The sequence below is a fragment of the Gigantopelta aegis genome, chromosome 9 (assembly GCF_016097555.1).
Source record: "Gigantopelta aegis isolate Gae_Host chromosome 9, Gae_host_genome, whole genome shotgun sequence".
NCBI lineage: Eukaryota > Metazoa > Mollusca > Gastropoda > Neomphalida > Peltospiridae > Gigantopelta > Gigantopelta aegis.
In genome coordinates this window covers 10954323-10979617 of record NC_054707.1, presented here as the reverse complement: position 1 = coordinate 10979617, position 25295 = coordinate 10954323, and the positions used below count along the sequence as shown (strand labels likewise).

The 25295-nt window shown below is 35.5% G+C and overlaps 1 protein-coding gene across 1 annotated transcript; it reads left to right on the top strand.

Moving 5' to 3' along the window:
* Nucleotides 1-2422: 2422 nt before the first annotated feature.
* Nucleotides 2423-21335, top strand: LOC121381279 (synembryn-A-like). Its single transcript, XM_041510525.1, has 13 exons — nucleotides 2423-2500; nucleotides 4508-4577; nucleotides 4804-4879; nucleotides 12248-12306; nucleotides 13113-13293; nucleotides 14767-14861; nucleotides 15970-16141; nucleotides 16540-16638; nucleotides 17219-17283; nucleotides 17643-17725; nucleotides 19020-19173; nucleotides 19919-20038; nucleotides 20796-21335. The coding sequence occupies exons 1-13, from the start codon at nucleotides 2425-2427 to the stop codon at nucleotides 20932-20934; spliced, it is 1389 nt and encodes a 462-aa protein (XP_041366459.1). The 5' UTR covers nucleotides 2423-2424; the 3' UTR covers nucleotides 20935-21335.
* The last annotated feature ends 3960 nt before the right edge of the window (nucleotides 21336-25295 follow it).

The window sequence follows — 25295 nt, the reverse complement described above, 5'->3', positions numbered from 1 at the left end:
CAATATTTTATTGATTTTTCGTGGCTGCTGAAAATGTTTGTGACATCTCAACATAAAAACCGAAAATTTGTAAATTAAAAAAAGTGTATGGATAAAAATAAAATATATTATATAAATGAATGATCGGTGGGTAATATGACATTTATTCATTTCCATCTTTCTTATCTTTTCTAGCTCATTACATGACGTCAAGAAAAGAAGAATATTATAATTTTGGAATTGAATACTTTCTAAACCACGAGTTTCGGTTTAATTAAATAACAAAGACTAATTAAAAGAAAAAAATACTAATATTTGTAAAAACATTAAAAGTCATTTGTTTTCTATTTATTAGATGTCACATTTCTGAATATTTTTGAAATTCGTGTCAGTTTGCTAATCTTGTTTTTCGCCAGAATGAAGATGCCGGTTGGAAAGTATTGCTATTAATGGACGGAAACAGAAATTGCGGAATTGCCAAAAAAATAAAATTGTTTGGCAATGAATTAGTTTTCTTTTTGCGATGCAAGTGATGTCAAATTGAGGCTTAATTTGGTTTGCACTAGTCACCCAACCACCCTAATTGGGAACAAAGGTAATTAACGGCTTATCATCTACCATGATGTTTGACGACCGTGCGATAGAAGTGCTCGGAAACGGGTCTGAAGAGGACATATGTAAGCTTCTGGAATCGTTCAACACAGAGGTGAGTGGGATGAAACAGCAATGCGGAAAATTCAGTAATTAATAAGGATCATCATTATTCTAAATTGGAGTACGAATGTGTGAAATGCTAGTTTACAGACAGTAAAATCACAAAAAATGACCGGCTAAATTAAAAAATATCTGGTTGACTGTGTTGGTGTCAACTGACCAATCAGAATCCGGATATGTCATGACTTAAGATGAAAATGAGCACTGCTATTGATATTTTTGGTTTGATACACACAATATAACTAATTATGTCACTAATTTGTATTTTCATTTTGTTGGATTAAGAACAGATGAATTGATGTACTGATGAGACATTGAGAGGGCAGAACAACAAATATTCAAACTCTGCTGAGTGGATTTGAACCAGAGACCTTTAAGTTTAAGATTTGAGTGTCCAGTGAGCTTATCTTTAAGTCACTTGGAAGATAACTTTTACTATGTAAAATGTTTTCCAGTGCAGTTTCTAGGCCCATTTTATTAGTTTAAAACGTGTATCTGTATCTAATTTTTTTTTTTTAAATTCAGTTGTCATGTAGCACTAAATTGGCATCAAATTATTATTAATGTATTTGATTTTGATTTTGATTATTTTTTTCAGAATGCACAGACATTCAGTTTTCCTGCAGTAAACACTGAATTCAAGAATGTAAGTAAGATTAACTCAGCAGCAGGGGTCAGGATTGAGCTCAGTTGGTTGAGTGCTCGGTTGAGTTGCTTGCGTCACAGGATTGAACCACCTCAGTGGATCCATTCCGCTGATTGTTTTTTTTTTCCAACCAGCACACCACAACTGGTCAAAGGCCGTGGTATGTGCTTTCCTTTTTATGGGAAAGTGCATATAAAAGATACCTTAAGCACTGCATTTGGAAAAATGTGGCAGGTTTCCTCTGATGCTACGTGTCAGAATTACTATATGTTTGGCATCCAATAGCCAATGATTAATTAATTATTGTGCTCTTTGGTGTTGTTAAACAAAACAAACAAACTGTAGCAGTGTGTATTCCTTTAAAGATGAATTTTTGGAGAATATGTATAATTTTGGGTATACCGGTTATAACCAAAGATGTATGTGTGTGTTAATTTTTGTGGAATATATATACGTATAATTTTGGGTATACATACACGTTATAGCCAAAGATGAATGTGTGTGTTAATTTTTGGGGAATATATGCGTATAATTTTGTGTATACGGGTTATAACCAGAGGTGGATCAAAGGGATGGGACCTAAATATTTTCAGTGCATTTTATTATTATTATTTTTTATTTTTAAATTTTCTTTTAAATTTTTAATTCAGTTGCCCTTTTTATGAGTTGTCCATGTGCCCTCCTTCACCCCAATCCCCAATTTTTTTTTACCAAGATCCAGCCCTGGATCAGTGAATGTTTTGAATCGTACTAGTAACACAATGTATTTAAAAACTTTTAATTATTATGAGACTGACTGACAAACAGGTAAAAATTCTCAAGCAAGTTTATATTGCCGGCCTTGCCGGCCCTTTGATCACAGAAGCAAGGGAGCACCAGCATCCATTGACACAGGCGGATGGGTTTTTTCCTATGGATTTTGAGTTCAGCAAACAGTTCCTCTCCAAAATGTCAGATTCTGTAGTCTACAGGCGTTACGGATCTTCGAGAGTAGCCGCGAGAAAGAGCGCATGGACGCATCCTTGTCTCAGACGATCCTCTCCTGCGCTTGCGTTCATGAAGCTTGTCTCAGACGGTCGCTTCTCATGAAGCTGTCAGGTCTCCAGCATTACGCTGATGAGGGTCGCGAGTGTATCAACATACATACCGGAGACCAGGATGGTAAGAAACTGTAGTATCAGGGTTTAGGCTGAAGCCCATGAAATAATAGCAATTTGGCAAATTTGCTACCTAAATCTGTTGCCAGATTGAAGTTTCATTTAGCCAATCAGCAGAAATGGCAGATCATCCATAAATGACAGACAGTTTTCGAATGAGCTTTTTGGCTAAAAAGTATCAATGAAATATATTCACCAAATTAAACTTTAGTTCGCATTTGGCAATTTGGCAAACTACAGCTCAAACCCTGGTGTGTACATAAAGTATCACAGGGTTCAAGCTAGGCTAAAAACAGGGAGAAGTGACTTCTCCCTCTAGACACATTAGGGAGAAGTGAGGAACAGGCAGAAGTAAGGTTTGGTGAAGGAAAAATGGGAAAGAGTTTGACCCGTACCCCTCTATATCAAAGGCTCTAAGACTAACCCGAACACTAACTAAATTCTGATGAGGCTCGCAGAGAAACAAAGAAGGCCTATTAAATCCTATTTAAAGCAACTCCTTTATGTTTGAAAGCCATGAATCTTGAAAAGTCGGCAATGTTGAACTTTACTTTTAACAAGATCTTTTTGTTTCCGATTTATTTATTGAGTTCCCTTGTGTTTATAAAACAGTATGTAACCAATGAAGAATAGCAATAACATATTATGTTATTCCCCAATGTATTATTAATAAATATAATTTGATGGAAATAACTGAGTCCACTGGCCGATTGCAAAATGTGGTGACGTGATCTTTGGACAACATGGAGGCGAAATGAACCAATACTTCTGGTGGGGGGAAAAAGCCCGAATCATTGTTATATTTTTTTGTTTTAAAAGAAGGCGATTTAGAATTTCACCATGGATGAAAAGTTAGGTGAAGTTTAGTATGAAAGGGCGATTATTTTGCCCACGTCACCCTCCTTGCATGATCCCTGGTATCCGTTTCATAACACACAGTTTTAAATGTTTCTAATTTGGGTGGAACTTAATGGTTAAGCAGGCATCTGAAAACTCTGAGAATGATTGTTTCATTCACTCGTCATTCACTCAAATGTAATCTTCTGTTTATCATTAAAATGTTTAAAGCAGTGAAAGAGCCACAATGTCTAGATAAACAGAAAACATGGACGTTCTGTGTTGGTGATTTTAATTAATTTTGATTTTGTGATGCAGGCTTCTGTAATTTGCCAGACGGATACTTTTGTTTATAAATGTAATACCCACGCAAATCTGGTTTTGCGTAACTTATTTTTTGTTTTGCTCTTTATCGAGGCGGGATGTAGCCCAGTGGTAAAGCGTTCGCTTGATGCACGGTTGGTCTGGGATTGATTCCCGTTGGTAGGTCCACTGGAATATTTATCATTCCAGCCAGTGCACCACAACTGGTATATCAAAGGCTGGGGTATTAACTTATTTTAAACACTGAATACAGATCTTGCAATTCAGAAAATTGTCTCGGCACAAAGGCTGGGGCAAAAACAATTTACTTCAGCTATAATGCATTTTGCCTCGGTATTTGCTAATCTTAATCTATTGTAATTCAGCTCTTTCATCAGCATTGGTGAATGCCGAAATGAATTTCAAGGATTGGAATAGCCATATTTAAAAAATCTGTTGAGGTGGTGTTAAACATATATTCCTTTACTTTTCTTGCCATAATTGTGAACCGCCCCCACTTCCCCAACACAGTACGGTTACTTAGTTGATGTGTTGCTTTAAAGTTTCCAAATTACACTTGAGACTCTTGAAGTCAAAAGAATAACTTCTATTTCACATTGTTCCATACCTATATTTATTACCTTCATAAAATAATATTTTTACTCGGGTGTTAAATTTTGAAATCCGTAATGCTGAACGTGTTGCACTGTTACTATAAATATGTTGTATGGAAAACAAGGTCAGGTTGATGTATAATTTTATCCAGCAGTGTATGTTTGTTTTGTAGTTTTGATTGTCCAATATTGACATGTGAATCAATGTGAATTTGTTATTCTACTTACTGATTGTTACTGTATTAATGTATTTTTAGTTATTGTGGAAAGCCAGAAGTGTTTGTGCAATTTGATCTTCAACAGTCTAGATGCCCAGAGATTTTGCAGGTATGTACTATAACTTGTGCTTTTAAATTTCTTTCCTTTTTGTTCTTTTAATGACTTTTTATGTTATAAAACATACTGACTAAATAATACTGTTTTATGTTTACATTCAAGTGCTAAGAAAGAAGTACTAAACAATTGTCATATATTGTTTATTTAGATTCCGTGTCATTCATGATCATGTGATGCTTATATTTCAGTCATTTATTAGTTTATAACTGTATTTCAGTAATCGAGGCTGTGTGGAGGGTATAGTCCAGAGATTAAAGACTTATGGAGATCCAGATTTGAAGTATGAAATAAAGGTGAGTAATAATAAATAATTAAATTTCCATTACGTTCATTACATTGGTCCAGCCATAGCAACGGAGGAAGTTTGTTTATTTCTCACTGAATGTAAAAATTACATCTTCAGCAAATGTTGTACCTGATGTCGTCATTTTATATTGGTAATTTATCTTACTGAGCATTATTGTTTTAACCTAAAAAATATTTCAAAATAAAATATGAACTTTTAATGTATTATTAGTAGATATGTTTCAAATTTAATTATAAGTATTGTCAATTTTTTGTACATTCATCTTGGTATGAATAAAAAAAATCATCCGCAAACGGATGTGAGAACGGGTTCGTCGATTCACACAGTTTGCAGATGATTTTTTTTTTTCGTACCCCAATGAACATAAAAGAAATAACAAAAAATCCTTAGTAAATATGAAATCACGCATCTAGGTCACTTTTAATTAACACATAACACACATCTACTTTAACTTTTATTTGAAACATCATGTACAATATCCTGTCATGAAATGTAGTATTAACTGCAGAAAGAGCCAGTGATTGTGATCCGATCATGTTAATTATCTAACTCTAGTTACATATAAATAGTGCAGACCTTCGTTTTTGACGGGCGCGAGCGCTATCACGCCCGTGAACCCCTGTCAAACCAATCTGACGGGCGCGAAATAATGAGCCCCTAAATTGAACAAATCACGCTTGTGTTGTTTGTTTTTTAACTCCGCCATTTTAATTGTTTATTGAATCCAATCCACAACACCACAAATCTTTCCATTCTGTTCACAATAAACTTTCTAGAATACTTTTTACATATTGAAACACGATTGGTTGGTTATCTTTACACTGAGCCAATCAGCTAGGAGTTCACTTCTTATTAAGATCTTGTCGGTTTTGTTCGTTTAATTTCGTACAATGCACGTAATGATCGTGAAATTTATTTATACTGTCGTCGTTTTGATCACGTACAGAAAAAATAATAGGCGCGTTGTCCAATATATATAATGTTTACTGTATAATGTTTATACATGTTGATATCACAGTAAACGCGTACACAAACAAAAACGTAATTTAGTAAAGAAGGTTTTGTTTTCGTTAATAACATAGCGATGTACTCGTAGACATTTTCACGATACTGCCACGTGATTTAAAGCAAAGGACATTGCCCTTGGTAGAGTCAGATTTCTAGTACATGTGATCGGTTGACGGGACCCTGAAACAAACATACACCGATTTAATTTCAAGTCAGTAATTTCAATTTACCGAGTGTAAAGCATGTGACAAACACCCCTGTATGTGGTACACGGGCGCACGACAATGACAAACACCCCTGTATGTGGTACACGGGCGCACGACAATGACAAACACCCCTGTATGTGGTACACGGGCGCACGACAATGACAAACACCCCTGTATGTGGTACACGGGCGCACGACAATGACAAACACCCCTGTATGTGGTACACGGGCGCACGACAATGACAAACACCCCTGTATGTGGTACACGGGCGCACGACAATGACAAACACCCCTGTATGTGGTACACGGGCGCACGACAATGACAAACACCCCTGTATGTGGTACACGGGCGCACGACAATGACAAACACCCCTGTATGTGGTACACGGGCGCACGACAATGACAAACACCCCTGTATGTGGTACACGACAATGACAAACACCCCTGTATGTGGTACACGGGCGCACGACAATGACAAACACCCCTGTATGTGGTACACGGGCGCACGACAATGACAAACACCCCTGTATGTGGTACACGGGCGCACGACAATGACAAACACCCCTGTATGTGGTACACGGGCGCACGACAATGACAAACACCCCTGTATGTGGTACACGGGCGCACGACAATGACAAACACCCCTGTATGTTGTACACGGGCGCACGACAATGACAAACACCCCTGTATGTTGTACACGGGCGCACGACAATGACAAACACCCCTGTATGTTGTACACGGGCGCACGACAATGACAAACACCCCTGTATGTTGTACACGGGCGCACGACAATGACAAACACCCCTGTATGTGGTACACGGGCGCACGACAATGACAAACACCAGTCAGGTTGTTGTACACTGCTGAAAATACATAATCTCCACCAGTCATCCACGTAGGCTGTGTGCGCCGTCGACTAGACCTTCGAGGTGAAGGTGTAGGTGGAGTAATCGGAGTATCTTCCACAACAATGTCGTTTCCACGCGGATCAGGATCCACATCCACCAGATGAGTTGGCAGTTCGTCAGATACTGGCTCATTCGAAACATCATCTTCCGATATCTCTGACACAGCATCTTCCGATATCTCTGCATCTCCTTCTAAAACCTCATCCCCAGCACTAATGTCCTCTCTCTGGTCATCCTGTACTACTTCCACTTCAGTCGGCCCATCAGCTGCAATATCAGCTGACACTGAAGTTTCGGATGGGTATGTGGAGATTATAACCAAATCGTCATCCCCAGACTCATCACTATCAACCACAGAAGTATCTTTAATTTCGGTGCTATTCGGTAATGAAGATGTTAACATCCTATTCCTCCTTGGTTTAGGAACTGGCACCAAAGGTTCTTGGTGAGGAATGGATCCTATGGGAAGTAATAAGTTTCTATGCAGTGTTCTCTTGCGATCATCTCCATTTTCCTTTCCAACGATAAAAACTGGAATTGATGGATTTGGTTGCTTCTGAACAATGTAAACATCTTCTTCCCACTTATCCGATAGCTTGTGCTTACCATCAAAAGCAACAATCTTCACTAGCACTCTGTCTCCTGGCTCTAGCAGCTCTAGCTTTCTGGTCATAATAAAGCTTCTGTCTTTCCTGTGACTTCTTGACTGTAGTGGAGGCTAAATCATAGGCATGTTTTAGACGTTCTCGTAATTCTGTATTGTATGCTCTAACATATTTGGACTTCTTTGGCTCCATATCCAATCCAAAAGCTAGATCTATGGGTAGACGTGGTTCACGCCCAAACATCAATGAGAATGAAGAGTAACCTGTAGTCTCATGCCGTGTACAATTATACGCATGAACTAAAGGTCCTACATGTCCTCTCCAATTCTTCTTGCTGTCCGGGTCTAGAGTTCCGAGCATGTTGCAGAGTGTCCTATTAAAGCGTTAACACATTCCATTACCCATTGGGTGATAGGGAGTGGTTCTAGACTTGTCAATCTGCAACATGGCACACAACTCTTGCATCAGTTTCCCTGTAAAGTTAGCTCCTTGATCGGAATGAATACGTTTTGGAATCCCATAGTGAACTACAAAGTTGTTGAAGAATGTCTCTGCCGTAGTCTTTGCAGTCATGTTCTTAGTGGGATAGGCATGTGCATACCTTGTGAAATGGTCTGTAACCACCAAGACATATTGCTGTCCTCCTTTCGATGGTTCTAATGTCAGGAAATCCATACAAACAAGTTCCAATGGATGTGATGTTTCTATACTGACCAAAGGTGCTCGACTTGTGGGAGTCTTTCTTCGTAGACAAGGCACACAGTTATGTACGTGCTCCTCTACATCTTTGGTCATTACTGGCCAGAAAAAGCGGTCTTTAATGAGTGATAATGTTCTGTCTCTGCCCGGATGTCCAACATTATCATGTAAACTGGTCATAGCAACAGATCGGCATCTACTGGGAAGAACCAACTGTTCATGTGTTTCACCATCCACTTCAGTGATTCGATACAAAACACCACGCTTAAGTCGAAACTGTTGAAATGTCTTCAAAAGTCCAATCATCTCCTTGTTTCCAGCATACTGCTTTCTGTCAGGTCTGGTTCTATTCGTCAAGTGTCCAATTACTGTGGCAAGTGTTGGATCCTTGTTTTGGGAACGTCTCCATTCACGGGCATTCAGTTCACACTTGTCATCTGTAATATTTACATCATCAAATTCATCAACATCAATAGCCAAACACAAACTTTCTACTAAATTTGAAACACAAGTAGATTTACAAATTGCTTCAATGGAATCCTTTGACATACTTTCCATTTCTTGTGAGTCATCTGTGTATTCTGGCAATCTTGACAAAGTGTCCGCATCAGCATTAGCCTTGCCTGGTCTATATCTGATACTGAAATTGTAATTAGCCAACGAAGCCAACCACCGATGCCCAGTGGCGTCAAGACGAGCAGAAGTCAATATGTAAGTTAAAGGATTGTTGTCAGTCACCACAATAAAATCATGTCCATATAAATAGTCATGGAATTTTTTTTTGGATTGCCTATTTCAGACATTAAAATTCCAGTTTGTGAGCTGAATAATTCTTTTCAGAATGGCTCACTCCTCTACTGGCATAGGCAATGACTCTTAAAAGTCCATCATGTTTTTGGTATAATACAGCTCCTAAACCTTGAGCACTAGCATCTGTGTGAAGTTCAAATGGTTTATTATAGTCTGCATATCCTAATATGGGTGGAGAAGACAATCTACTTTTTAAGTGTTCAAATGCCTCTTCCTGTTCTTTTCCCCATTCCCACTGCACCATATCAGAAGCTTGTCTTCTTGACTTCTTAGAAGCGGACTTTGGCATAAGTTCATTTAATGGCTTGGCAATCTTGGAAAAATTGGGTACAAACTTTCTATAATATCCTGCAAACCCAAGAAATTTCCTCACCTCTTCTGGATTTACTGGGGTAGGCCATTGTTTGATTTTATCCACCTTCTCCGGATCTGCTTCTGTGCCATCTGCAGTAACAATATACCCGACATACTTCACTCGTTGCTTGAATAAATTGCATTTCTTGGAGCAAGCTTCAACCCACAGTCACGAAGTCGTTGAAACACCATCTCTAATCTCTGGACATGTTCTTCATAAGACTTCGAAAAAACAATCAAATCGTCAATGTAAATCATACAAATGTTGAGATGCAATTCATCAAGACAAGTTTCCATCAGTCGCTGGTATGTTGCTGGAGCATTGGACAATCCAAAGGGCATCCTGTTAAAACTCATAAAATCTGAGAGGCCCAACTGTAAAAGCGGTCCGTTCTTTATGGGTTTCCTCAATTTCAACCTGATGATATCCGCTTTTCATATCAAGAACCGAGAAATATTTCATGCCTCCCAAACAATCCAAAAGTTCATCAATCCGTGGCAGTGCATAGGAATCCTTGATGGTTCGATTATTCAACTGTCTATAATCAATACACATTCTAAGCTTACCATTTTTCTTCTTTGCCAATACAACATTCGAAGACCATGGGCTGTGCGATCGTCTAATAACTCCAGCGGACGAAAAGTTGTTGTAAGTGACTCTTTACCTCTCTTCAAACATGGATAGAGGAATCCGTCTATGTCGTTGTTTGAATGGAGTAGTGTCGTACAAATCAATTCTATGCCGAACCTGCCCGGAATAACCAAGATCTTCATCACTTTTGGAGAATATGTCATGAAACTTTTGAACAAGATTTATTCCTTGTTCCATCTCCTCCCGAGTAAGACCATTTTACTCAATCTCAACCTGATCTAACAATGTTGGTACATCAATCGGCTGTTGAGTTGGTGGATCCTCTGAAGTCACTGGGTGTAGTTCGCAAAGCAGCGCACATGGCGGAATAATTACCGTTCGAGATGTTACATTACAGACATGAACTTCAATAATGTCCACACTCTCACTGTCAAAATCAATAACAGTAGGTTCAATATCAATGTCGTCAGTTAAAGATGACCTCGGTGTTGGTTGGAGAAGTGCACAAACCTTCGGAAATCTCAAAACTTTATCCACTTGACCTCTTACAACCACTCTACTATTGGGAGGAATAAAAAAAATTTGGTCTTCTGCATTTTTAACTAAACCCAAACGCCAATCATTCCTTAACAAATTTTTCTCCTGCAAAACCATACTTCTGTAAGCCAAGTACCATGTAGTAAACAATGGAGCTTTTTGCAGAAATCTGTTTCCATGCAAGGGTATACATGGAAACAGATTTCTGCAAAAAGCTCCATTGTTTACTACATGGTACTTGATAAAGGATACCTGACTAAGAAAACTATTAAAATAAATACTATTTGGCAGACAACTATATCTGACAAATACCTAAAACATAATATTAAAATAGCAAACTATATACACTTAATATTACTAAAATATCACCTGCCACATTTATAAAAATTGTAGTAAGATATATTTGGGTAGAAAACAATAGATGTTGACATTATCTCTGTTATGACATTATTATTATTATCATTTTTAAGTAGAGACTTTGAAGGTACGTGACATATATTATGATATGATAAATGTGATAACCCTGTGCCATGTGGTTGCTACACTTTTAATTTCTTTTTAGTTTAAATGATTTACAAATAGGCCTACTGACATGATTTTTTTGAGTGTTTTATTAGATATTTTACAGTTAGAATTCTTAATAACAATACCATAGTTGTTACAATGCCAATTCACATTCAGTTCACAGGTTTGTGTCCATGGAAAAATCATATCATTCTGCGATGAAGGTTAAAATTATTGTACTTGTTTTAAGTAAAACAGAATAAATACAAACAAATCAGTTTCAATTCTTTATTCATAAATAGTCAACAGATTATCATCATTCAGAATTTTAATGCAACATAATATGCATATAATATATAAAAGATCGATAAATGTTGTGTTCATGGTGTTTCTTTTTCTTGTGAAAGACTGCAATGACCCATTCCTTCATCTTTAGTTAAATTAAGATATTTATTTTTAAAACACAAAACATTAACTCTTAAGATATTTAATTTAAAAATCATTACTCCTCAAACTTAATCATGTTCATGGGTGCAATTCCTCTCGGTCTCTTACCTCTAATTCTGATTATTTTGAGGAGTGCGATTTCCCTCTCCTCTGCATTTTGAGGAGTGTCATTTCTACTCCCCTCGTAAGCATTTTGAGGAGTGTGATTTTTAGCACTCCTGGGTTTTTCAAAAACGAAGGTCTGAATGTGTGTGTTGTTATTTATTTAAGAGACAACCATATGGAGTTTTTAGCTTTGCGGGTGTTTGATCCTGCAAATGTCATTTTTGACTGCAGGTGTTAGCCAATAACACCGGCGTATCTACAAACTCCATATGGTTATGTCCATTGTAAACTGAATTGTTTTTCTATGGAACTAACTGTATATTTGGTATTTCTTGAACAAAATACCTGGCTACAATCTAATTGTAGACCCTTGAATCGTCAACTTCGCTGGTTCCAATTGCTAATGATGTCACTTTCTAATGATGTCATTAACTTTCCAGGTGTTATTTTCATTAGATCCTGGAAAAAGAATATAATTAACTAATCACAATACAGAACACTCGCAGTCGGTTTACAATATTAAGTTTAAATGTGATTTACAACTTTGTTCGTTTTTCAAGAGTTCATTTATTTATTCCAGTTTTACGACATGCGGATGCTTTTCCTTCTGACGGCCTTACCATCCTGTATTGAAACACGGTGGGTGTTTTTTTAGCTTTCAGTTGTGATGGATCTTTAATAATGCCAATTATTTATGTTAAATTGTATAGTAATAATAATAATTAAAATATACATTTATGTAATACTGAGACATTGTGGATTAGTATTATTGCATATTGCTTAAAACATTTGTGGAGTTAGTAAAATAACAATATTAGTTTAGGAATTCAAATAAATGAGACTGGCAGGACGTAGCCCAGTGGTAAAGCTCTTTCTTGATGTGCGGTCAATCTTGGATCGATCCTCAATGGTGGGCCTATTTGGCTAGTTCTCACTCTACCTAGTGCATCATGACTGGTATATCAAAGGCTGTAGTATGTGCAATCCTGTCTGTAGGATGGTGCATATTGCTACTAATGGAAACATGTAGCAGGTTTGTCAGAATTACCAAATGTTTGACATCCAATGGCCAATTAATAAATAAATGAATGTGCTCTAGTGGTGTTGTTAAAGAAAACAAAATTGACTTTTTAAAAGATTTTTTAAATAAATGAGGGTTAGATAGTTTACGGTGTAGAATATGAGATAAATGGCTCTATTTGATTTTATGTATACATTCTACAATGGAATTCACACTCGGTGTATTGTCTTTTATATTATTATAGCTATTATGCGAGAGCATAGCTTCATTTTGTGCACATTACAAGCATGGACATGATTTTACCACTTTAAATGAACAATCACAGATAGAAAGCCAGATGTTAAGTTTAAATTAGGTGTGAAATCTATTTAATTAAAATGTTAATATAAGTGTAATATATATTCAAATGATGTCTTCATTACAGACCAAAGATTCGTTATGACCTTCATGGCTTCACCTACCTGATGGAGGTCCTTGACCTCACGCTGAGGTCATCGGAGGAAGAGAAGATCCCACTCAGTGACCAGGATGTTGACCTGTGCTCAGAGATTCTGAAGATCTTGTTCAACTTGACAGTTGGCATTCAGAAGAAGTCAGCCGATGAGGTAACATGTTATTATGTGCATTATGAGATTTCAACTTCCACTTTCTGCTCGTTAGATGACACAGAAGGTAAAAGATATAGAAGATACCGTATTTGACCGGAAATAAGCCCATGTCTTTGAATAAGCCCACCTCCGTTTTGATAGCATTTAAGAAATTAGGCCCTCATTTTTAAATAAGCCCACTCCCAACTTCGTCACCTTATAAATAACATGAAATTGCAAGTTTGCTCAAAGTTCATTTAAAAGGTCATACCTCCTGCAGATAATTAAACACAAATGTAACACAATATTTTACCACCAGTGAGATTTAGCAGTCTAACAATAACAGTGTGTAACATTGTTTTCAATTTCATGCCTGCAGTATTTCTCTGAAGTATCCAAGCCAAGTATGAACTAAAAACCAGTGTCTATTTTTACCACCACACTGGGTCCGCAGTTAATGCTAATTAAGCAAATACCGTATTCTGATTGGCTAAGAACAATGACCTTGGATTGACAATTCTTTGCAGTGTAAGCTAGCTGCCTGTGTCAGAAACGTGTGTATAGGCTATTGAGTTTGTTGTTAATTGCTGTTGTTTTAAGTCTTCTCAGCATTAAATTTTGGATGTAAATAAACAGCACTGGTAAGTAATTGTAACATAGAAGGTGTGTTTCTGATAATTAGATACTAGTAAAAAAAAAAACAATTTAATTAATAAACAATTATTATTTATTAATAACAAATGGAACACTAATTAATAGATGTGCTACTGAACGTTTTTTGTTTTTTTCCTAGTTCATTTAAATATTGTTATTTATTTTAATTATTATTATTAAAAAAAATTTCAACAAAACTGGCCCCTTGTCTGGGAATAAGCCCACCCCATGCCAAGCTCACAATGAGTTGTCTTGGCCCCCTGGGCTTATTTCCGGTCAAATACGGTACTCCCCAAGTGTCTTGTTATATCAAAATTTATTAGCACGAGTTGATACCTCTTAGGAGAATATCGCAGGAGATATCGCAAATTATAGTGCCAGCGATATCTCCTACAAAAGACTTTAATTGATGATAAAAAACGCTATCAAGATTTAAAGGAGATTTTCTTTGTATTCAGTAAAATTGAGCATATGATGTTGAATATTAAATACTGGAGATTTGCAAGAATTTTGTTAAATAGTTTGAATCTTTGGAGGTGGGTCTTTATTTTTTCTTTTCTTTTTTTCTGAACTTGTTTTGCAACATTATTAAATTCTTTATCAATATTATTTTTGTGTTTGATATTTGTAACAGGTCAAATTTTACAACTTACACAGACCTTCACAGAACTCTTATTATCGTACCTCTATTCCACAGAGGTTCAGGCACGTTCTGACCCAGGTCCGATCTCTGGCATGGCCAGTGACCAGACCTGGGGCGGATACAGCCTATAGGTATCTGTCTCATTCACCATGTGTGTTTATCGAAGATACATATTGAACTACATTATTTTTCAGGAAGAGGAAGCTCACTTCATGAGATTAGTGAGCATCTTGCGGGATCTGCTCATGTGCAGGACAGCCACCAAGGAGAAGCAGGAAGAAATACAAAGGTTTGTCGGATTTACCTGTTCTGTCTGTTACTCCATCATTATGCAGGCTTTAGGTATGCATAATGTTTTCATCTAGTCTGTGATTTCATTGCCCTGATGACAAACCACAATATAATGTGCAACTAATTATTTATGTAACAGTTTTATGTATGTGTGTGGAGAGAGAAAAAGAGACGATATATAATGCACATTATTGCTTAATATCAACAAGTATAATCATATAGTTAATAAAACGGTTAAATGTGACGGCTATTATATATAACGGGCCCAGCCATTTTCTACCATCTCAGTGAATACACCCTCTGGCGAGCTGGTGGTTACGTAATACCTAACGTATCAAGATGTGCCTCTTTTATTAAGATCACAAAGTATTCTGTGATTACTGCGCAGACACCCCTCAAATCGTAATGGACATTATCAGCTGTCCGGCTTTAATACTGTAAGTAATTCTGTAAAACCCTTGATTACATAGATTTTCCCATCTAAAATCACCAAACTGACCAATAACGTAGTACCAAAGAAAAGAAAATTATCACTTGGGTATCGTGAGTGGTCGTTTTTGCTGAAATGTACCCTACCAATAGGCCTAATAATATGCATTTTTTCTTTGGATTTAAAAAAAAAAAAAAATTACTATAACTTTATTTTGTTCTATTGATGCAAATTGAAATATATTTAGTTAAATAGTTTATTATACTATCAAGAAATTTATGTTGTTTTAAGTCAGGTTGTTGAAAGCGAAGCACCTTGTCGTAAATTAGAGCGTTTGTTTACACTGTGCATTGAGGAGATGGACGGAGCTGACGTCACTTCGCCCCCAGCTATACCACTGGACGTCACAAAAAAAAAAAAATTGCTGCCCCCAGTTAGCAGGAATAATCATGTTTTTTACACGTTTTTCATTTGTTAAAGTGTCAGTATGTGTTGGTGGTCCGGGTATGCATCTTTCCAACACGTACGGCTCTTGTTTGAGTTTACCCACCCTTTAATGTAAGGAGTTTTGTGTTTGACAGCCACACAGTGAACCTGTTGATGAACATTGCTGTTGACTTCTACGAGAAGTTGATTATCAGTTCCATATTAATGTAAGATGTTTTCTGTTTGACAGCCACACAGTGAACCTGTTGATCAACATTCCTGTTGACTTCTACGAGGAGTTGCTGACTCCGATGAACGAGCCGGACGTGCGCGCCATTGAGAGTAAAGATGTCGAGTACGACGGGAAGAACATGGAGGCCATCATCGTCCTGCTGCTTTTCCTTGGCAAGCGACTCGAAGTGGTCAGTTTAAACTTGGTCTTGTTTAATAACACCACTAGAGCACGTTGATTTATTATTCTTCAGCTATTGGATGTCAAACATTTGGTAATTTTGATATATAGTCTTAGAAAGGAACCCAATAGTAGCAAGAGATGTTTTATATGTACCATCCCACAAACAGGTTAGCACATACCACAGCCTTTGATATACCAGTGCACTGACTGGATATACCAGTCCAATGGACCCATCGACAGGAATCGACCCTAGACTGACCAGGCATCAAGCATTTTATACAACAGTACAATATGTTGCTAACGTTTCTGTTTATATTAATTCACAGTAGCTGCATGGCACCTTGTAGGGTCATACTGGTTTGTGTTATTGTGTATGTTAATATTAAATAAAATTTCGTCTTTCAGCCCTCTAAGAGCCTGAAGGAGAGTCTGGCTCCAATTCTGCACTGTCTGTGTGAAGCTTGCAGACACAACAGGTCAATTAGAAAATTTTGCAGGTCAAAGGTTTGTATTTTTATTACCATGACAACAAATTCTATATACTACACTCTAGAACAGCTATGTTGATAATGTGGGGATTAAATATTTTTTCATATAGTATAATATTTTAGTGTATGTGCACATGGTTCTGCTCCAAATGTTTAGATGAATAATTGCTGTCATTAATTGTGTTAACAATTTATTAACGGAGCCGTACCACGCGGACGCGAACGAAACCATAGTAAAGATAAACGAGTTTTTTTAAATGTTTATGTGCAAATGTGTGAATTTTCCGGGAGGTATGTAAAGGCTATGTTAATAGTGTATTTTATTATTAGAGCAAAGGTTATTTTACATAATCTCAGGGCGGTAGGAAATTACAGACGGGGTATAAGAGAATTTCTGGGAGAGGATGGCTCCATGTTATATTTTGATTTGTACTTCTCTAAAACTTATTTAGAGCAAAATGTTTACTGTAGAAGTGTCAATCTGTATGATATTAATCTGGGAGAGGATGGCTCCATGTTATTGATTTGTACTTCTCTAAAACTTATTAGAGCAAACAGTGTAGAAGTGTCAAATGTGAAGTGTATTCTGTGTGTAGGTTTTGCCGCCATTGCGAGATGATGTTCGCAGGCTTCCAGAGGAAGGACATTCATTGAGGAACAGGTATGACAACAAATCTTGTCATTATTTATTTTGTTATTTAGAAACAATTAGTCTCACCATCAGATTCTGTTCATTTTCATGCAATATTATCAGTAGTAATGAGTTTTTATTACCGTACTAATTTTTGTCATGTGATAGAAAGTAATCAAAGTTTATAAATGGTAGAAAGTCATGAACTTTACAATACCTTTATTATGACATCAGCAAGTTGAAATGAGTTAATTATGCCAGGTTAGTGACAAGTAATTAGCAATAAATTATTGGATCTGACAATTATTCAGTTTTTAACCCATTTATTTTTTTAATGAGTAATTTTGTTCTAGTTTATGAGTATTACATGTATAACAATTGTTTTTCAGACTGTGCAAGCTTTTGACCTCACCAATCACAGAGGTCAAGGACCTTGTAGCACACTTCCTGTTTGTCTTGTGCAAGGAAAATGGTAGGTGATGATTGGGTTATTTCATTTCAGTCATTTTGTTCTTTTTAACAACCTTATTACTGATAGTTGAAATTTAATACTGTTTTATGTGGGGAACTGTTTTTTATGTTTAGATTCTGTGATTTTGTTAAGCAATGATGGGGGTATCTTGAGATTTTATCTTGAAAAATTATTGAACTTATACTTAGAAATTTATTAAGTAGGATGGTATTCATTCAGCATCATTGTTGGAAGAATTGTAAATAACAAACATTCAGAATTATTAATTAGTATAGCAGTATTAATTCCCAGCATTATTGGTAATTAAAGTAACTATACACAGCTGTGGGTTTTTTGTGTGTGTGGGAGTAAAATATATTTTACAGGGAAGCATGACCTGAATATTCCAGTACACTTTGCTTGTCAATCTAGACCCCCCTCCCCCCCCCAAGATAATTTTGGCACACATACCTGATATTTAAATATATATAATTAAATTTTCTTTATGTTTATACACTTTACGGCAATCTGTTTGGTCCAGAGGTGCTTACTTTTTTTCGTTCATATCTTGATGAACCGAAAAAAATTAAGCCACACCTACTAACACCCCCCCCCACACACACACACACACACACTGACTTGCACTACTTTTATGCAACAAGCCGGATTATTCTGGCAATCATATTTAGATATTTTGAAGAAAGCTATAAAAAATGTATACGATAAATTAATGGAAATTGCTATAGCAGAGTAGACATGTAGATATATACGCATTGATTTAAAAAAAAAAAAAACCGCCCAAAAAACCCAACCTCTTTGCTAATCATGATATGAGACTCGGTCGGTGGCTAAAGAAATCATGTAGGAAACTTCACTTCTGTAACTTGTAAGCGATGTTCTACAGCTGTTGACAAAAATTAAACGGTTCCACTGACAGCATAAATGTTCGACATGTTCTCTTTGTTCACTTTCATAAAATATAAACTAAACATGAATAGGACAATTCCTTCCAATATAACTAAACAATCCGTAAAAATGCACAGCAGCTAGAAGAAATGACGTCATTTACAAAAAAATCATCTGATTCAAATGATAGTGAATGAACGTATGCATATAAATACGCAGGCTCATACAATGTGCACATCGTTTTTTCGGTTCATACTTGCATGAACCAAAAAATAAGTGTGGTTAATTCTTAAATGTAACAGTCAAATCCATCCTATAGTTTAAGAGATGTATTAAAATTAGAATTTATTGTTGTAAATTACAATAAATGGCAAAATATACTTGAATGTTAAATTGGTTTTGTTTTCAGTGAACCGAATGGTTAAGTACACAGGTTATGGTAACTGTGCTGGTTTGCTTGCTCAGTTTGGTTTGCTCAAGTTGGATTCAGCCACCCTCAGGGGAGACTACTCCAGTGACTCGGAGGACTCGAACACTGATGAATACCTGGAACTGAAAGACCAGTGAGTTTCGATATGACCCAGAAAATATATGATGGTCTCACCTACCTGTTAATTTGTGTAAACCAGTTCATGATAGATGGGGAAGACTTGGCTTTCTGTCATGCAAAGCAGTTCAGCTATAGTCAGGTTTCTTCATCCTGCATAATAAACAGCTTTCATTAGGAACAAATAATGTCGTCAGATAGCTTTGCACTGTGCTACATACCAGTCATTTTGACAAATGGCACAGTACAAAGATCCCTGATGATTTTGTTGACAATGAAAGCTGTGTTTGTTTTGCAGCTTGACAGGTTAACAGTATATTTTTATGTAAATTTGTTTGGATATAGATGACAATTTAAAAAGAATGGTGGGTAAAGACACCCTTCTGGTATTCTATCAAAAATGTATTAGAGATTGGGGTTCATCATATTGGTGCACTTCAACTGACACACTGGTTAATGTACTGTATATCATTATTTGAGTGACATATTTTGTTATGTGAGAAACGTGGTTAACCTGTTTTGTTATGTGACATGTTTTGTTTTGTCATGTAACATGTTTCACATGTTTTTAGTTTTTTATGTGACATGTTTTGTTCTGTTATGTGACATGTTTTATTTTGTTATGTGACATATTTCACATGTTTTGTTTTGTTATGTGACATGTTTCACGTTTTGTTTTGTTATATGAGAAACATGTTTCACATTTTGTTTTACGTGACATGTTTCACATGTTTTGTTTTGTTATATGACATGTTTTGTAGGATAAACCCAATAACAGGTCACTGGGAAGAACCCCGCCCAGACCCGATGGAAGGAATGTCTGAGGAACAGAAAGAATATGAAGCAGAGAAATTGATAGTTGCCATGGATAAGCTCCAGAGGTAAGTTGGTTGTATTGTGATATTATTTAATCACTGCATGTGTGTTAATATTGTTTTTGTTTTTGTTTTGTTTTTTATTCAGAGAAACCGTGTTACAGTAAGACCTGTCTCCAACCAGAGTGACTATAAAGGACAGGCAGTCAACATGACCTTGATATATTACATATAACAGGTTTTTAATACATTTTAAAGTAACTTGAGGAATAGCTCTAAAAGTAATACAAAAAAACACCAAAAAAAAAAAAAAAAAAAAAAAAAAATTCTAACAGTATCATAGAGAAAAGAATACAATTCAGTATACAGATATTAATTTAAAATGAAATAAAACTATCACTGGTTGTGTGAGTACAAATTCTTCAGGAGTTGAAAATTAAAAAAAAAAAAGAAAGCTCAATAGAAAGTAGTTTTTTCGTTTTAAATAAAAAATCAATGGGAGGTAAGAAAACAACCATAAAAAAGTGTGTTAAGATTGTGGTAATCAAGAGGATAACAAGATAGACACAGCATTTGAGGGAAATCAGTATTATTAATGTAGTGTATTCATGAATAATTAAATAAATATAATTTATGATTGTTTATATTTTTGTTATTAACAAACAGCATTATCTTCTAAAGTTACAGAAATTTGTTTTACTTTCATCTGAATTTATTCGTGGGCCCTTGAACTTGGGCAATATGAAGATTTGTATAGCCAGGTATAGGACATGTATTGTTTTAGCAGCAGTTTCAGAATGCTTATTTATTTATTTGTTTATAGAGAAGGTATCATACAGCCGAGTCGTATCGGTCCTGACGGTCAACCGGTTCCCGTGTCTCATGTCCTGGAGCTGATTGAAGACCGTGACACAACAACAACCACAACCACAACAACCGCGTCAAACCCAGACAGCAAGTGATGGACCAGTGGTCTACAAGTATTTGTCGTCATCAGCGGGACGGGTTCGCAGACTGATGTTTAATCCAGTCAGCAAACGCTTGTCTCATCGGTGTAAGAAGATTTGTCGTAAATTGATCCCAACAGGACAGTCCTGTTGACTCCCATTGGTCCAGTATTTTGTTAGTTTGGTGCGATTGTATTGTCTGCTCAGTGGTGTAAAAAAAATGTTGATTCTGTAAAGAAGGTCAGTTGTCTCAGTAGATCAAAGCCAATGTTAATCTGTATTAGGTTTTTTATATTCCTTCACATTAACACTGTATACACATTTATACTTTTTTTCTCTTTTTTTTTAAATGGCTCTTAATTATTCTGTTATTTAAGTTAATGCCACAGATCATACTTGAAAATTTGCCATCTGATGACATGTATAGGGTTGTTGGGGGCTTTTTTTTGGGGGGGGGGGGTTAATATATACAGTTAGAGCTCTGATAATTATATAATGGACTCATAAATGTACATTCTAAATCCTTATAACCCTGGAGGTTTTATCATAGTTAAATAGAACATCAAATAAAGAAAATTTGAATTCTAAATTAATATATTAGAATACCATGAAAACAAATTGATAAAAATAGTGATGTCATTACAAAAGTATGATTAAAAACTCATGAATACCTAGTGATGGTTTTCACTAGGGGAATTGTCTTGAGGGAATGGACTTCCATGATGCCGTCAGGTTTTTTGGGGGGTTTTCTTTATGATCACGGAAAAAATTGAAATGTATCAAGATGTTTAAAGGAACCATTTAACTTAGAATTGTTATGTCTGTGGGACGCTTGGCGAATCATTAACTGTCTGCCAGTCCGTACTGTTGTGGGTTGTGTAGTGAGAGAATATGATGAAGTGTTGTGGCAGTGTCTAGAAAACCATTATAAATTAAAGTGACGATGTGTATAGGAGGCTGTTGACGTCTTGTAAATTATTATGGGTTGTGCAATCATTGGTGAACATGATGAAGCTGTGTACGTGTTGGTGTGATTTTTAGATGATGAAATCCAATAGAGGATGATAATATGTCTTAATAATTGACAGTATTGTTAGAAAACCATAATGGTGAATGTCCGTAATCAGTTGTCGTTTTAGAAAACCATTAGCAACTTAGGAGTCTGGTGGTTTGTTAACGAGAAGGAGATTTTTAAGGAGGATAATATATCGTAATAATTGACAGTATTGTTAGAAAATCATGATGGTGATGTCCGTAATCAGTTGTGTTTTTAGAAAACCGTTAATGACTGATACTAAATCTTAATAACTGACAGTAGTGTTTGAAAACCATAATGGTGATGTCCGTAATCAGTTGTGTTTTTAGAAAACTGTTAATAACTAATACCAAATTTTAATAACTGACAGTAGTGTTAGAAAATCATGATGGTGATGTCTTTTTAGAAAACTGTTAATGACTGAGGAGACCGATTGCTTGTTAATGAGTAGGAGATTAATGCAATTTATTTCATGATGATGTCTGTCAGTGGTTAGGTCTCATTATTGTTTCTAAAATCAGTTGATATGTCTCTGTGGTTCGAGAAGATCGGGATATTTACGGTGCTTAATAATAAATGTTAGCATAATTTACTTGGTACCTCTATTTTAGTATCAATAATAGGAGGTTCTGTTAGTAACCTTCCTAAGGGATGCTCATGTCATGTATTATTAAATGTATTGATCAGAATAGCATATATCAATACAAACTCTAAAGATTGTTTTGCCCATGTGTTCAGTTGCATTCTTGGAGTGAAAATCAAATGTGCTGGAAACATAATCAAGGCAGTAACCAGAGTTTAGACATTAATGTACGTCAAGATGGAAGAGATAAAATTACAAAACAGGAAATTGACATCTGTATATAGTTGGTCACAAATATATTGGGTGGCAGAACAGCAGTGTTTGGTATTCCCCGTGAACTTAATTTTCATTTATAATTCTTTGAGACAAGAACAAACATTGTAATCCATTGAAACAATAATCTTCACTGTAACTGCATAACAACTTGTTTTGTTACTTTATTTCTTTTGATAAATTGAAAATTTCTAAATCTTTGTCCAATGTTCTAATACCTGACTCATTTTTGAGGGACATAAATTTAATCATGCCTCTGTGTGTCCCTAAACTCAAATCGCACTCATCATTTGAACAAACAACATTTTCGTTCCAACGCCGGCTATTTTGAAGAGTATGATTTTCCCTCCATGTTTTGTGAAGTGCAATATTTTACGCTTCTGTGTAATACAAAAATAAAAATCTATCGTACCTTTGTCTCATTTTGTTACGTGGCGATGGATACATGTACTGTGAATAAATTGACACATGATAATATGCATTTTGAAATCTCTGTGGTCTTGGTTTAATGTGGGGACGGCAAATATAACTTGTATATATCTGTATTGCTTCTCTTTTTGTATCTTAGTTGTTTTCTATAATACATGCAATGTTCATTCATGCATATATAATCGTTGTGTGTATATACAGGCCAATTGAGTTTAAAGTACGAGGAACATTCAAAAAGTCTGTAGTCCAACCTACTTTTATTTGAGCTGTGTCAAATTTTTCATCAGCATTTTAAAATAAGTTACCTTGAACATTGGTTTATTTTTTCAGTGTTTCTTTTTTTCTTTCTTGATATAGACATGATGTTATAACTGCAGGACTTACCCTGTACATGGCCAAATAAGCAATTGCTATTTGGGTTTTTTACAAAGTTGCTACAATATTTAGCTTTTAGCTAATAAAATATTCCTTGATTTATCCACATTTTAATAATTTTTAATGAATTACTCAACATACATATACATATTTGAAAATTGGCTAAATCAAAATTTCTTCCAGTGTAAGCCCAGCAACTGGAATCTTTTCCCTCCACCCCTCAATACTCAGTTTTCAGGTTAAGAAATGGGTAAAATCTGAGTGGGAATAAGGGGTATGGGGGAGTAACATTTGCTTCAGAAACCGACACTTGCGCTGTGTGAGCTGGCATATTGTCATGCTGAAGCACAACACCTCTATGGGAAAGGTTATGGCTCATGTTTGAAGACATTTTGGTGATCAGTACTTTAATAAAGACATCCCAGTAAACGGGGTTTACTATGCAGATGAGTTAAAAGGGTTCCTATTCAAATACTATTAAAGCTGCAGAGGTTGTGCCATCGTGATCAAATGTAAAAATTGAATACATTGTACTCACACATAGCTCGATTGTATTTGCAGTGTTTCAACATTTTGGACATTTTCATTTGCTATTTTTGGATATCTCGGTCATAGAACATTTCAATTCCTGTCCCTCCCCATTTAAACTGTACACATCCATTTTTTTCACAATATTCATAATTGATTAACAAAAAATAATTGAAACTTATATGGTAAATTTTTCAGCTGCCTCATATATGTAAAAAAAATATATAAATTTTTTTATAATTTATTCTTTTGCAACAGTTTGCATACTGAAGATTTGTATGTTTTGTAAATTTGCATTTTGATGTGTACACTACATACATATTTAGTCTTCAAACTAAAATTAAAAATAGTGAAGAGAATACTTGATATAACAAAATAATAAAATACAATACAATGTATTTTAACTAGTCTGTCCTTGTTTTAGAATAAATTCCTAGTAGACCTAAATACATGTAATACCTTGTTACATTGATTGTTTTGATCAATTATCTTTTGTTTGTGAAGGTAGAAGGTTTATATATCATGTATGTTTTAAATAGCTTGTTTATTAAATAATTGTACATGTGTTATTATCAAATGTGTTGTGCTAGCTATATAACGGACACAATTACTGTAAATGTGATATCGGTTATAGTGTGACTGTTTTGACATAGTTGTTGTTTGACACAAAATACGGAAAATAATTAATCATAATTTGTTATTTATTGTCAATACAGAACAGTTGTGTTGGTGCAAACTTTATTTGAAATGCGATGTGGATTGGAGGCGCATATTTAATGTATGTTTTGTTTTGTTACTTGCAGAAAATATAAGTAGATTATTTTGTCATTAGGTTTGTTATAAAGATACTTTGCCGAGTTGACCATTTTAATATATTTCCCACTAATAGATTCTTTTTAACAACTAAAATTACATACTAAATACATTTTCTTGTTTAGACTCACTGTCGGTACATCTAAGATGTTTCTTGTCTTGTTGTCTTTAGTAGTTCAAAATTTATTTTACTTCCTAATACAGTTTTGGGAGGTATATTCTAATTTGGGCCAATAGAAACATTAGGATAAGCAAAAAAAAAAATGTAAATACAGACATTGATATTCCAGAAGAAAATGTATTTCATAATTATGATTTTTTTTTATTAAAAGGGCTCTA